This window comes from Dreissena polymorpha, chromosome 1 (assembly GCF_020536995.1).
Source record: "Dreissena polymorpha isolate Duluth1 chromosome 1, UMN_Dpol_1.0, whole genome shotgun sequence".
NCBI classification, from domain to species: Eukaryota; Metazoa; Mollusca; class Bivalvia; order Myida; family Dreissenidae; genus Dreissena; species Dreissena polymorpha.
Genome location: NC_068355.1, coordinates 79,711,650 through 79,728,323, shown reverse-complemented (window position 1 = coordinate 79,728,323; position 16,674 = coordinate 79,711,650). Strand labels below are relative to the sequence as shown.

Sequence of the window (16,674 nt, the reverse complement as noted above, 5' to 3'; positions counted from 1 at the left end):
CAATAAATGTGAATTTTATAGTGTTTTTCAACCAACCTTGACCATTTTTGAAATAAACAAGAGCTTGATGTCAGGCAGCAATGCGACTTCTAGATTGTAAACTTCAAAAGGGGCAAATTTGGCTAAAGATAGAACTTGCTTTAGATGAAGAAATAAATGCCAGTTTTTAGTTAACTAGTTGAAACAGACAAGGTGAAACTTTGATTTTGCCATTAATTATTCAAGGGATCAAACAAATGATTTGGCAGATTATATTTTTTTCCTAATACTTCAGCAATCAAGACCCACAATGGGCCAATCATAATTATTAGTATTTCAAGGTTACAGCTCAACAATTGGTTTATATTTTACATCTAACATTTTCTTATGAAGTTTGGAGCGGATTGTATGAAAACAAGACATTAGAACCAAAGTGGTTTATCAACCATTCTAACACGGCACGCAAATTGTTTTCTATAGACAAAGAAGGAAATCAAGTGTGGGTTATTCAGCAATAAATAATAGGCGTAGCTTAATATTTCGAAAATAGTTCCCAATAAATAAAGAAAATATTGCAGTAAAATGCACGTGCTAAAACCCGCTCTAAAAGAAATGTAATAAATGTAGCATGTATATAAATGTAATGAAACAACAAATTGTATATTTGGTGATAAGTGGCATAACCACGCCTGCAAAGAATGTTATTTGTTAAGAAACGCAATTAAGAAAACATTTATAGCATATCAGCTTTTCAGTAGCATCAATAAACGTGACGTCATTTAGTTTCTACAATTGTTATTCTCAATAAAATTGACGTCATTTGCAAAATATTTATGCATGAAAACGACATTGTATGTTTATACAATTCAATGATGTCATTAAATAGTGAACTTTGTACTAAGAAGGGTGGAGTATTGAAAAATATAGTTCACGTCTAAAAGCTTGAACCAAATCAATCAGACTCTTGATTTAATTCCTACGCATCTATACTCCTTACTGTGGATTATTCGACAACAAACCATGATCGAAAAATATTATTTCTTAAATATATTGGCATTTGCAACAAAAAAATTCTGCAATATTCGATTGGGGGAGGAGGTGTAATGTTGAGTTTTAATTAAACTTATTAAATTGTCTTATTAAGAAAACATATAACCAGCAATAATTTATAAAATTTATTACCATTATTAACACAAGGTCCATTAAAACTTCCCACAAGTACTCATGAAACAACAATACCAAAATATCCACATATTATCACTATATAATACCTAAAAATGTTTTATAAAATCATAATTTTACAAGTAAAAAGTGAAGAGTTTAGCTCTTATAAGGAGACAATGTCCATTATAATATTTACAAATCTTTCAAAAATAATATTATCTATATTGATAATTTTTATACACAGTTTCTGATCTATACTTGAACATGGACAAGAGAAGTGTTTTGTCAGGTGTTACTCAAACAAACATTCATACACAAGACTTACGTTTTATAACTTAAGACCATTTAAGGCATTATGCTGTGCCCATAAAAGTTGTGCGCCGTAACATTCACTGTTGCAATCTGGTCGTTTTCCACCTCATGAATATACATATAATTGAACTATACACTATGAATTTTAAGTATTTGCATAGAATTTACATGTCTCCATAATAATATATTACATACGCTACATCAAAAGACAAGAAAATAACAGACAAAACCTGGAAATTTTGCAAAAAGATACATTTGGAATAAGACAAATATTGTCGATAACGAATTGTAAAATATTTCACAATATGATACATAGTATCACAATTTTATATTCCTGTACAACAAATGTATTGCAATAACAATTGAGTCCATTCTATGGCAGGTCTTACAGGGTTCTCTGCCATTTGTAAAATTAGCCTATTGTTAACAAGACTATTCCCAAACAATATGTCCCCTACTGGCTCCACCATTGTCAGAAATTCTACCATTGTCAGATTTTTTTATATATTTGTTGCCATAGCAACCATAATTTTTTACGGAACAAAATGAAATGACGTGCATAATGTCCATAATGCCATTAAATCATGTTTCAAGTTTCATGAAAAATATGAATAACTTTTAAAGTTATCGCAGGATCCAGAAAACCACCATTGTCAGCAGTATTTCTAGTCTATTTGTTGTCATAGTAATAAGAATTTTTAATGTAGGTACAAATTTAATGACGTGCATAATGACCATTTTGCCATCTATCAATGTTTCAAGTTTCATGAAAAAAATATAAAGAACTTTAAAAGTTATCGCAGGATCCAGAAAAGTGTGACAGACAGACAGACGCACAGAGCGCAAACCATAAGTCCCCTCCGGTGGAACCGGTAGGGGACAATAATAAGCATATCTAGGCAAACAATAGTACTTTGAGCTACACGTTTTTACCTTAAAAGCTTATAAAATAAAAAGAAAGTAAATGTGCCTATAAAATTGAAAATTTCTATGCCAAGGGAAAGCCAACATCATTCTTTTGGACACCATCATTCACTACATCAGTCAATTTCAGTGTAGAGCTGTTCCTAGACTCTGAGGTAAGTCCTTTAAAGTTTGGTGAAGCAGCTTCCACCAGAGCCTGCTGTGCGTTCATGACCTTGTTGATAAGAGCAAAGTCCTGTGCTCGCTGGTCAATGTGCTCGTACGGTGTCCAGCTCATGTCATGCTCCAGTTTGAAGGCACCAACAAACTCGTGTGGACATCCGGCTCCCCACTCCTGGGAAATAAGAACATGATACTATTAGAACTATTGGGTCCTGCAAGATAAAACATTTGGCCTAACATGTCTCTTTATTTTTATGTTTTTCTTAATTATATTTAGTGACAATGTTTTTAACCACATGTGAGTCAGTTTTGAGCAATAGAAGTTTAAGGAAGATAAGGAAATAAATAAGGCCACTAGTTAACTTTACAGCTGCCAACATTAATAGAAGAAATGCTGCAGTGCTTTCCAAGGCCATTGAAGGCTCCCTCGCCGAGGCGCTTGAATTTTGAATTCAGAATCCGCAGTGCTCTTGAAATTTACTGATAAGTATATTTTTTAGTAACTGCAGTTCTTAAGATCCAAGTAATATCCACTTCCACAAATATTATGAGAGCCTATTTATGATCCTCTGTCAATTGCATGTATCACTATACCAAAATAAAGGCAGAGCTTTGTTTCATTGGAAAATCCTTCATGGCCTATTAGAGCACACGCTTTGCACGAGGGACAGCACTTAAAGGCTTTCAATACCTGCAACAAAATCTGCAGATGACGAGTGACGTACTTAATATAAGTGTTAGGTTTTGTGACAGCTTGTTGGCTTTGTGACAGACGGTGTACACCCCAACCATGACATTATTGTAAGTTTGTTACAACAACTATAAATGAGCATAATTAAATTTGTAATCCGAAACACAATTCCAAGTTTAATATTAACGCGACATTTATAAATTCTAGCTTCACATAAACAGTGCTTCATGTATTTATTAGTGTTGTTCCTTTGTCTCGACAAATCAGCGCGCTAAAATTATGAAGACACGAACAATATCACGTTGTAAGTGTGGGTGTATTTATTGTTGTAAAAAAACATGAACAGCTTGTCAGGCAATTTACATGTGTTAAGATGGAAAACCCCTGTTTTGATTGGATGTTATTTCATCAAATCTTAAAAGTCACATATGGAAAAATTCATTTGATTCTTAAGAACAATGTTTGTGTTTATGTAATTCTTGAGCACTTGTATCGTAAATATTTATGAGAATTTGATTTTAACAAGAGCACCGCATAGCGGGTGCCAACACTCTGCTACGGGTTCAGTTTTGAACATGAAAGCTTGTCATAACATTTTTTTATATTAGATGTCACAGTGACCTTGATCTTTGACCTAGTGACCCAAAAACTTATGAACTTTCAAAGATGTAGGTGGAAGCACTTTGATTTTAGAGCCAATATTAAGGTTCCAGCACGGCGGACAATCTGGCTATGACAATACCTCGTTTTTTTCTCAAAAAAAGCTGAGCTAAAAAAGGAATAATGGAATTACGGGGTAATGAAAAGCGATGGGGAAAAGAAGTAAGTATGTAGTAATTGACCAGTCGCCAACTCCGCCCACATTTTGTCGATCAGCCAATCAGATATCGATTTTTCACACACCCCTCAGCAACGCTTATCTGGCCGCCATTTGGTCCGACAAACAAAGCGTGTTGTACATATGGAATGGACGTAATTTTTAAGAGTTTACACAGATTTTATATCAAATGCATGATCATTACTGTTCGATCATTATTCAAAATTGTAGGTGCTATACATACTTTATAAAAGGTTATTATTTTATCTTTATATCTTGAACATATGAACGAGTAATGAGAAAACAACACACAATAAATAGTTTAACCACACCAGGTGTGTGTTCTATAAAACGTGTTATACCGTTTGATGCACAATATTATTAAGCAGTTTGGGCAACATAATAATTGCCACACGTGCTTATTAATCTCAGCGTGATTGTCGATGATTAATAAATAACGGTATGTTGCGTGGATCTCAGAATGAAGGAACATTTAGGCACTGTTAGGTACTGTACACAAGAAAAGAAAACTATTTAATTACTTAAATGATTTCCAATTATATATTTATTTTCTGTGGATCATAAACAAGGGAAATCATTATAAATTGTTAACTTAAATATTGTTTTAACTAAAGTAAAAACAACACAAAGGTGATTTCAAAGCGGCTTAAATTAGCCAGCTGAAAGCGACTTCAAGTGTAAAATGTACGGCTTATAATACAACAACAACATTTCTAATACAACATATATTGGTACGGGGAGAAATGTGAACATTGCAATTAACATATAAGGGCCATCTTGTTATAAATAAGCAAATGCATAATATGCTAAATGTATTCAATTCGAATGTTCGTGAACAGCACCGTAATACCAACATTTCATTTTTTGATAGTGAAATGTAACAGGTTCGCATTCAACATACATGAAATAAAATGCATATTAGACTATCTGTTAATGAAACCACGAAATTAGGCCTGTATTAAATTATGGTTACAATCAAAATTTAATTTATATCCAAATAAAAAAAATCGGTGTCTTTTTAAAAATAACACAATAAAACAAAGATCTAAACATTTTTAATAAACAAAAAACCCATCATGATATGGATATGTCATTTGCATTTAATAAAAATATTTTCAAAATTATATATGAATAGCCACCGGGTTCACTGTCAGACGGTTGAATACAAGTTCAAAATCAATATGAAATAAATGCTCATTTTTACAACGGATTTTTCATCACCTCCCTATATAATATGTATAAGAAACGTTTCTGATAGTCAGTCTGCCGTTAACTCATTTATTTTGATTACGCCATTTCTCTCTGAAGTTTTTATGATTGTATTAACGTTTAACAAAGCAGTTAAGGTTAGTGTGCGGCTTTAATAATTCATTTTATAGAAAAGAGCATAATACATCATTACAAATATAGAATTTCCCTCACGTAATCCGCTATAATTGCGATCTGCTTGTCGGTGTTTTCTAATCATTAGACGACGTGACTATGTGGGCGGAGCGATCGATAATTTGGCGACTGGTCAAAGTGACCAGTCGCCAACTCCGCCCACATTTTGTCGATCAGCCAATCAGATATCGATTTTTCACACACCCCTCAGCAACGCTTATCTGGCCGCCATTTGGTCCGACAAACAAAGCGTGTTGTACATATGGAATGGACGTAATTTTTAAGAGTTTACACAGATTTTATATCAAATGCATGATCATTACTGTTCGATCATTATTCAAAATTGTAGGTGCTATACATACTTTATAAAAGGTTATTATTTTATCTTTATATCTTGAACATATGAACGAGTAATGAGAAAACAACACACAATAAATAGTTTAACCACACCAGGTGTGTGTTCTATAAAACGTGTTATACCGTTTGATGCACAATATTATTAAGCAGTTTGGGCAACATAATAATTGCCACACGTGCTTATTAATCTCAGCGTGATTGTCGATGATTAATAAATAACAGTATGTTGCGTGGATCTCAGAATGAAGGAACATTTAGGCACTGTTAGGTACTGTACACAAGAAAAGAAAACTATTTAATTACTTAAATGATTTCCAATTATATATTTATTTTCTGTGGATCATAAACAAGGGAAATCATTATAAATTGTTAACTTAAATATTGTTTTAACTAAAGTAAAAACAACACAAAGGTGATTTCAAAGCGGCTTAAATTAGCCAGCTGAAAGCGACTTCAAGTGTAAAATGTACGGCTTATAATACAACAACAACATTTCTAATACAACATTTATTGGTACGGGGAGAAATGTGAACATTGCAATTAACATATAAGGGCCATCTTGTTATAAATAAGCAAATGCATAATATGCTAAATGTATTCAATTCGAATGTTCGTGAACAGCACCGTAATACCAACATTTCATTTTTTGATAGTGAAATGTAACAGGTTCGCATTCAACATACATGAAATAAAATGCATATTAGACTATCTGTTAATGAAACCACGAAATTAGGCCTGTATTAAATTATGGTTACAATCAAAATTTAATTTATATCCAAATAAAAAAAATCGGTGTCTTTTTAAAAATAACACAATAAAACAAAGATCTAAACATTTTTAATAAACAAAAAACCCATCATGATATGGATATGTCATTTGCATTTAATAAAAATATTTTCAAAATTATATATGAATAGCCACCGGGTTCACTGTCAGACGGTTGAATACAAGTTCAAAATCAATATGAAATAAATGCTCATTTTTACAACGGATTTTTCATCACCTCCCTATATAATATGTATAAGAAACGTTTCTGATAGTCAGTCTGCCGTTAACTCATTTATTTTGATTACGCCATTTCTCTCTGAAGTTTTTATGATTGTATTAACGTTTAACAAAGCAGTTTAGGTTAGTGTGCTGCTTTAATAATTCATTTTATAGAAAAGAGCATAATACATCATTACAAATATAGAATTTCCCTCACGTAATCCGCTATAATTGCGATCTGCTTGTCGGAGTTTTCTAATCATTAGACGACGTGACTATGTTGGCGGAGCGATCGATAATTTGGCGACTGGTCAATTGATAGAGTTGTGTTCATTAGATGTATAAGGGAATTGATCAAATCTGGATTATGCATATTTATACATGAAAGGGTTACACAACAATATAAACAAGAAACCGTCGGAGACGGGTGATGCTCTCCAAAGTTTTTTTTGTCACAATATTGCACTATATATTCAGATAAAAGGAAACGTCTTGAGGGACATAACTTTTGAAAAAATAATACGATGGATGGTTTAGCAACTTAAATTTCAAAGGGCCATAACTCTCTAAATAAATCATCTAACCAGAACCCACAATTAGCATGCGCATCTCCTCAAGGTAGTTCAGCTTCCCATAAAGCTTCATTGAATTCCAGTCAGTAGTTGGGGAGAAATAACCCAGACAAGAATTGCACTATATGTACAGTTTTTCAAAATTTCAAAGGGCCATAACTCTGTGAAAAATCATCCGACCATAACCGGCTGATAATATGCACATCTCCTGTTGGTAGTAAAGCTTCCCATAAAGTTTCATTGAATTCCCGTAAGAAGTTGCTGAGAAATAGCTCGGACAAGAATTGCACTATATGTAAAATGGAAAATTTCAAAGGGCCATAACTCTGTGAAAAATCATCTGACAAAAACCTGCTGATAATATGCACATCTCCTCTTGGTAGTGAAGCTTCCCATAAAGTTTCATTGAATTCCAGTCATTTGATGCTGAGAAATCGCCCGGACAAGAATTGCACTATATGTACAGTTAATGGAAAATTTCAAAGGGCCATAAGTCTGTGAAAAATCATCGGACCATAACTGGCTGACAATATGCATATCTCCTTTTGGTAGTGAAGCTTCTCATAAAAGTTCATTGAATTTCGGTCATTAGTTGCTGAGAAATAGCCCGGACAAGAATTGCACTATGTACAGTTAATGGAATATTTAAAAGGGTCATAACTCTGTGAAAACAAGAAACCATCCGAGACGGGTGATGCTCCCCAAAGTTTTTTTTGTCACAATATTGCACTATATTCAGATAAAAGGAAACATCTTGAGGGCACAGTAGTTGGGGGGACAAGAATTTTTTTATAGAAAATTTCAAAGGGCTATACTCTGTGAAAAATCATCCGACCAGAACCCACTGATAACATGCACATCTCCTCTTGGTAGTGAAGCTTCCCATAAAGTTTCATTAAATTCCAGTCGTTAGTTGCTGAGAAATAGCCCAGACAAGAATTGCACTATATGTACAGTTAATGGAAAATTTCAAAGGGCCATAACTCTGTGAAAAATCATCCGACCAGAACAGGCTGATAATATGCACATCTCTTGGTAGTGAAGATTCTCATAAAGTTTAATTGAATTCCAGTCATTAATTGCTGAGAAATAGCCCGGACAAAAATTGTGCACGGACGGACACACACACGGACAGACCAAGCGGCGACTATATGCTCCCACGCAAAAATTTTGGGGGAGCATAAAAATGTTGTCATCAATGAATTTATAGCTGGGCTTTTGTCTTTAAGTGTCATAACGCACCAAATATTATACATGAATGTAAACACAAAATTAACGTATGGAGATACTGCCTCCTCCCCCCCCCCCTAACCAACCTCTAACAGTCCTGGGGCATCTGAAAAAAATCCTGTCAAAAACTGATGCCGGCCGGAAATCCCTTGTCAAAAGTGGAGAGCAGTAGAAGACACTGAATAAAATTGGCTAATGAAAAAGAGAGGTTTTTCCCTTATTGTTGAATAGAATGTAGGGAGGATGCACAAAACAAAGATTTTGGAATAAAGCAAGACATTTTATTAGCAAAAGTTTTGAAGATATAGTTTAAGTAAAACTGGTTAATTCTAGCATCATGATTGCATCAAAATCCTTTGGCTTATTGAGACACTCAATCCATTTCCTGAGAAGATTCGGTTTTGGTGTGTTTGGAGGAGATAGTATTACTGATTTCTGAGTAAGGATTGAACTTTGCAAAGTGAAAATTGATTTTAAGGATGGCTGACTAAGGTCTCTTATTTAATGAATACAAAAACAGCATTTAAAAGTAACGTTACATGAAAAAACTAAACAAATATTGTGGCTTTCTTGCACACAATGATGACAATTTTCATTAAACATGTACATGTTTGTAATTCATGTTTATAATATTAGTAATGCATGATTTATATACCATACAAAAATATGGAAACAGTGAGCTTAGCTAAACTGCTTTTATTGGATAACAGACTTAAAACTGTTGAGCAATAGGTGTCAGCTTATCAATAATTATCCTATAAGACCTGCATTTCTGCATCCTACCTGTGGAGAGAGTATGGAGAAGTATTTCTGTCCAGACTGCCTCTCATACAGGTAGTACACCTGGCCTGGCTTCTTCACGAGGTTGCAAGCTGCGTGGTGAAGCATGGCGTCACGTCTCGCCTCCTCTAGAACCTGCAAACATGCCACTGAGAAAATAAATGATAGCGCAGAATGGAGTTGAACACTAGTACCACATTTCCACATTTTACATCCCAAAATAACGTTATCAGTTTTATGCTTACACAGGGTTAACTTATTGGGGTTACAATTTCTTATGTCCACAATTTCCTTAAACTCAAACATATACATAATTCAGTGATAACTTCTGTTTACAAACCCTTCTGGACAAAATGAAAATAACATGATTTACCTTTACAAAAACATTTAAGGACTCCATTAACCAGTTCTTGTTATCACCTATGTTCTCATTATGTACTTAAAATTATCTTATGTTCCCTGTTTACACCAATACATGTTTTTGGTGAACAATTCAAACAGCTTCATTTTAGAACGAATATCTGTGCCAAATATTATTCAGGTCATTGAATGGGAAAAATAGGTCAAGATAAAAGGTGCTTAATCCAACAGATTTAATCTTGTAGTTGTAATTCCAGGGTATGTATAAGCATGCAATATAATAATTAAGCCACCAAAGTCCCTTAGTTGCCAACCTTTTTGGCCTGCTCCTGGAGGTACCTGGATATTGTCTGCTATCACCATCAGTTTGCTGCCACAGGTAGCCTTGGTGAACTCATCTGCCTACAATGGTACAACAGAAATGGATAAGGATGTTTCGTATTATTCTATATAAAAGAAATCATTGTATCATTTTAGTAACACTTTGTAAATGTTTACCCTAGATCTTTCCCTATCAAAGATCCACTGCAGCTGCAGTTTGAAATGTGTTTGACTCTTGGAAAGAAGAAGCATTTGTGGCAAGCTGTAAAAGGTGTAGGAGCAGATGTTTTAGAAATAAACTCTAAATATGATGTCATGGACAATACATACATGTTCTAAGTTAAATGACAAGCTTTCCTCAGTTAAAACAGGAAAAAAGTGCTTGTACAACACAACAGCTACCTTCTGTACTTGTCTAGCAAGCTCCACGAGGTCCATAGGGTCAGAGTTTCTATTAGTCAAGTATGTGTTCACTAGCTGATGGCCAGCCGGGCGACTGTTGCTCTCCACCAGGGCAACTGGAGTAAATACACGTGTTATACATATACATGTACCACAAAGGGCTTATACTTAACACAGGTGCAAAATATGTAACATAGGAGACCTAAACTTAGTTACCCATTTTTTACTAAACTCTTTTTTGTTTGGAGGAACTACTTGTAATGATTATTACAAATAAGTAAGTCAAATAATTTCTTTTAAGTACATGCTAACAGAGGATAAACAAGAGGGTCAAGGGCCCTAAGGAGCTCAACTGAGAAAAAAGCATAAGCATATATTTTCTTTGCATATATTTACAGATAATTTTAATTCATTATAACAAAGAAAAAGCGAGTCTAAAAATAAAATACATTATCAACACATTCCTAAATATTCAGAAAGAGTTCTCAAGCAGTCAAATTTTATTTTCTAAATACCCGGTACATGTATCATGTTTTTATGATATTGTTGTGTTGCAATTGTACACTTTACATTGGGTTATTTTATCTTAATAACACAAATTAATTGTATTTAAAACAAGGGCTGTTTGTAAAACATGCATGCCCCCCATATGGGCTGTCCGTTGTAGTGGCAGCCATTGTGTGAATACGATTTTTGTCACTGTGACCTTGACCTTTGACCCAGTCACCCGAAAATCAATAGGGGTCATCTGCGAGTCACGATCAATGTACCTGTGAAGTGTCATGATCCTAGGAAAAAGCGTTCTTGAGTTATCATCCGAAAACCAATTTACAATTTCGGGTCACCGTGACCTTGACCTTTGACCTAGTGACCTCAAAATCAATAGGGGTCATCTGCGAGTCATGATCAATCTACCCATGAAGTTTCATGATCCTAGGCGTATGCGTTATTGAGTTATCATCCGGAAACATTTTTACTATTTCGGGTCACCGTGACCTTGACCTTTGACCTAGTGACCTCAAAATCAATAGGGGTCATCTGCGAGTCATGATCAATCTACCCATGAAGTTTCATGATCCAAGGCGTATGCGTTCTTGAGTTATCATCCGGAAACCATTTTACTATTTCTGGTCACTGTGACCTTGACCTTTGACCTAGTGACCTCAAAATCAATAGGGGTCATCTGCGAGTCATGATCAATCTACCCATGAAGTTTCATGATCCTAGGCGTATGCATTCTTGAGTTATCAACTGGAAACCATTTTACTATTTTGGGTCACCATGACCTTGACCTTTGACCTAGTGACCTCAAAATAAATAGGGGTCATCTGCAAGACATGATCAATGTACCTATGAAGTTTCATGATCCTAGGCCCAAGCGTTCTTGAGTTATCGTCTGACAACCACCTGGTGGACGGACCGACCTACCGACCGACCGACATGAGCAAAGCAATATACACCCTCTTCTTCGAAGGGGGGCATAATAAATTTAAAACAAGCGATGTGTTTGTGAAACACTATGTCCCCATATATTTGACATTTGACCTTGAAGGATGACCTTGACCTTTCACCACTCAAAATGTGCAGCTCCATGCCAAATATCAAGTTGCTATCATCAATATTGCAAAAGTTATGACAAATGTGAAAGTTGGACGCAAACCAACAGACAGGGCAAAAACAATATGTCCCCCAGTATATATCGGGGACATAACAACAGAATAAGCATGAATAAGGATGAGTTGCATAAAGTAAGCAGAAAGCATACTGGACTTGTTTATGAAAGTTAAATGCGTTTCCATTTTTGTTCAAATATATGAAGTGTATCATTGTTTAGGGCTATTTCTTTCTCAATTTGAATCTCAAGTTTTATAATGGCTATTTTAGAGGGGTGATGGAGGTTTCGTCACAATGCAGTTTCGTCACACTGATATTATGAAGGAGGGCAGTGGAGGTTTCGTCACACTGATATATTGTATAGAATAAAATGATATTGCAATTGAAGATGATGTTGTAAATAAATATATTGGGATATATGCTTCTTTATGTTATTTTTTTGCGTTATTGAGTAGAGTTTTGTAACAAATGATGGTTTTAATTGTATATATTATTTAAATGATTTATGTTTGACTTAGGTTAAACAGCGTACTGTTTGTTATAATGAAGCGTATTTATTTTAGTAACTAGTAACTGTTGTAGTACCAGCTAAAACTGTAAAATTTTGTCAGTGTTATTTTATAGTTAAATAGAAATATATTTACATGTAACAGGCAATAATTAATGTCCTATGATTTTAATAAATATGCTTTAAACAGTAACTTTTTTGTCTTTACTGTTGATTCTATGCGAAAAATGTAACACTTGCATTACACTTTGCATATTATCCTTTTTTCTACCATAATATCAACTTTTTCTGTGCGCGTAATATATGAATAAAACACATATTTGTGGAGCACATGAAAACACGTCCACACCCTATCGACTACCAAACTATGATTATAAGATATTTCAATTATTGATTACTTCATAGTGCAAACATATTAATTAGTGCATTGCAAACAATCATTTAGCGACACATGCCTTTAATTGGCAATTAAAAAAGTTGGCTTAAATTGGCAGCGTGGATTAAACAAACTGTGTGTATTTATACATATAGAGTAAATAACGTCTGTTACACAAGAGTATATAATAGGGGAGTTGTTTCATTGCAACCACAAAATCCAATCATGGCTTCAGAATACGGCACGGCGAATCGAACAGATGATGCTACAGGCTGAAGAGGTACTAATAATAATTATTACTTACCTCATAATTATTTATGGTATACACATTACTTCAATGGTCTTCTATTGTTAATAACATTATATATTATAAAAAATACAATAACTAAAATGTTCTGTACGCATATGTCATAAATTTTGCTTATTCCAGGTTGGCGGTCCTCTTCTGAATGTCGTCACTTACGTTGAGCGCACGTGGATTCATGTGGAAGCTGGAGAACTGGAGTATCTATAGACAAACAGTTAGGACTAACATCGTTGTTGAAGATATGCTTTTATTCAAAGAACAATATGGAAATAAATGTATGTGGTGCGTAAAGGTAAGTATATTATTGTACCGTTTATTGAGTATATTGGTTTTTTGATTAAATCTTTATGTTTTATATGCAAATATTTATGCTTGGTGTAATAATTTGTTTGGAAATCAATGTATGTGGTGCGTAAAGGTAAGTATATTATTGTACTGTTTATTGAGTTTATTTGTTCTTTGATTAAATCTTTATGTTTTATATGCAAATATTTATTTTTGGTGTAATATTGTTTGGAAATAAATGTATGTGGTGCGTAAAGGTAAGTATATTATTGTACCGTTTATTGAGTAAATTTGTATTTAATTATGTTTTATATGCAAATATTTATGCTTGGTGCAATATTGTTTGGAAATAAATGTATGTGTTGTGTAAAGGTATGTATATTATTATACCGTTTATTTAGTAGATTTGTATTTGATTGTATCTTAATGTTTTATATGCAAATATTTATTTTTGGTGTAATATTTCTTGCAAATAAATGTGTGTTGTGTAAAGGTAAGTATATTATTATACCGTTTATTAAGGAGATTTTTATGTTAATGTATTGTGTAATATTGTGTTTTAATAAATGGTTTTTGTGAATCAAAATCAACATTGTATTATGTCATTTAATTGCATGTGTATACTAACTAAATACTTCAATTTATCGAATTTAACAGAAAAGAAAAAAACATGTTGATTGATAACAGAAGAAAGGTGTCAATCAAAGGTGCTAAAGTTTCCTGGTATTATTCACACCTATATATTACCATTGTGACGAACCCTCTACCCGTTTTCTACAGTAAATTCAGTGTGACGAAACTGTAGTGTGACGAAACCTCCGTAAACCTTTTAGAGCATGGTAAATGTTCAGTATTACTATTTCCTCACAGATATCATAACTAAAACGAAAATTGGCGAATCTTAAACAACTTTTTTTTTAGAAGTGAATATTTTGCTTTGTTCATACTATGTTTTTTGCTGAAAATTTTACAGTTGTATCCCTTTTATACTTTAATTTTAGTAAGTAGTGTATTTTTCTTAAAGGTTCCTGTGGGATAGACATGGTACATTACTAGTTGCAATAATTAAACTCTCAGCTTTATAACCCAAAGGGTTGCTGAGAGTTGCCATGCGCTCTCTCTTGTCCATGGGTGCAAAATGTTATCAACAATGCAAGGGTTAAGGAACAGTGAAACTGCAAGAACTTATTAAAGTTTACCTGTCTAAACCACAAACTCCTCCAAATGGTACCATTAAGCAAGAAATAATTGCTTTTTATTGACTTAGTTTTTCTTTTGTATGCTGTATCCGCCATATTGGAAAATGGACCCAATATTGGTGAATTCGCAGTACACCAATATTTTGCACGTCGGGTTATGTGATGGAGCCTATTAAAGTCGATAACGATGTGGTATTCGATACAGAATATACTGTTTCAAATTTAAACACAAAAATGTCAGCGAGAAAAGTGTGTTGAAACATCGTGGTGTTTTTATAGGGTGCATGCAAAGGATAACAGCGGTAGGTTGCCATTCAGGTAAATTTAATATGTTTATGAGGTTTGTTCATTATTTTCCTCAATTTGTCTCGAACAACGTCTGTTTAGTGAAGTGCACGGATCCCTGCTCTGAACTGCAGCCATGTTTATGAAGGGGTGCATATGGACTCCCAGAGGCGCCATAGCAAAAATTATCAAAGGCTCTGGGTGTCCGTTTATATGGACTAGGTACATTACATGATAACTGCACTGCCTCCAAAAAAATAGTGAGATAAAAACTGATTTGCATCCAAATACTTTTACTAACGTAAGAGCGAACTGCACTTTAAGACTCAATAGAACGGAATTCAAATATTTGTACCTTTGGTTTCGTACTTGTTTTGTTCGTTTGCCATTTTTTCGGAGTTAGTGTTAGCTGTCAAAAATATTACGAAACAGGTCAGTTTTTTTGCAATTGTCGCCCTTGTTACCAAATTATTAAATGTTTATAATTATTGCAAATGCTCTAGGATCTAAATGGTTGCCATTCCGAACGGTCAAAAAATGTGCTTAATAAAAAATCACTTTTTTGTCTGTCATTGATATTTAATATCAAACTTCACTTAGAAGACGTTAAACTTGAAAGCACTCAACGTATAATAATAGACAATTAAATGTACTTACTTATCTAGTACACAACAAAAATACGTAGTTTGTATAGTGACAAACCTAATTGGTTAAACATATCTATTCATCACTGGAATAAATCAACTATTTCTCGTTTAAGGATAATATGATAATAGGTGCTACCTAATTTACGGGCAAAACAGAGGCGTATCCAGGAAATTTTCAGAGGGGGGGGGGGGGCTCAACAGGGGAGGGTGGGGGAGGGGTGTCCCCTTCCGTCGTAGAATTTTTTTTTAAATGGCACCTTGAAATGATGCGATTTCCTGCTATCTAATCAGCATTTTCATGATAAAAGTGCATGTAAAACAAATAAGAACTTGAGTTCACACATCAAGTGTGACAGACACACGGACAGACAGACACAGGGGTAAATCAAATGTCTCTCAAACCACTAAAGTGGTGGGAGACATTATCTTTATCCATAACTTTTTTAACGGAGTTAGATGGGTGGACCTCTTATTTAACCTTGTTGGATATCCTACTAGGTCAACTTAGGTACAACATTAAAATGTTTATGTCCATGTCCCTATGAATGGAAAGCAGGCACACACATGCAGCGGACAACCTGTCCTGACCCATTGATGATCTTAGTTTTGTCTTAACAAGTCCTTGGGCATTGATACTCCTTTCACACTCGCATGATGTGACAAGGAACACACATGATATGGACAAAACAGTGTAAATGATGGGGTACAGCTGGGAATCACAATGTGCAACAGAGCCCTGAAGGGTAGTCGGTGGGTTGGGTACACCTTTCCACCTAGCCTGCCATATAAAGTGCAACTCAGCAGGGAGGGACTGAGGGGAAGGGAGATCATCATTGAACCATTCAAGGTCACTAGCACTGATAGGAGAGGAGCACATTTGTTCAGTTATAAACTTCAATCCCATGGCTGCCTTAGTCTGCAAATCACTGAATTTGGTGTCCATTTCGTTCACAAAAGTGTCATCAAAGGGAGTCGTTAGGTTTCTTGTGTA

The 16,674-nt window shown here is 34.4% G+C and overlaps 1 protein-coding gene across 1 annotated transcript; it reads right to left on the bottom strand.

Moving 5' to 3' along the window:
* Positions 1-1,141: 1,141 nt before the first annotated feature.
* Positions 1,142-15,499, bottom strand: LOC127837136 (uncharacterized protein C1orf50 homolog). Its single transcript, XM_052363978.1, is given in 6 exon segments — positions 1,142-2,713; positions 9,383-9,514; positions 10,054-10,080; positions 10,082-10,141; positions 10,463-10,578; positions 15,392-15,499. Coding segments are annotated over 6 exon segments (639 nt in total). The 5' UTR covers positions 15,426-15,499; the 3' UTR covers positions 1,142-2,443.
* Between the last annotated feature and the right edge of the window lie 1,175 nt (positions 15,500-16,674).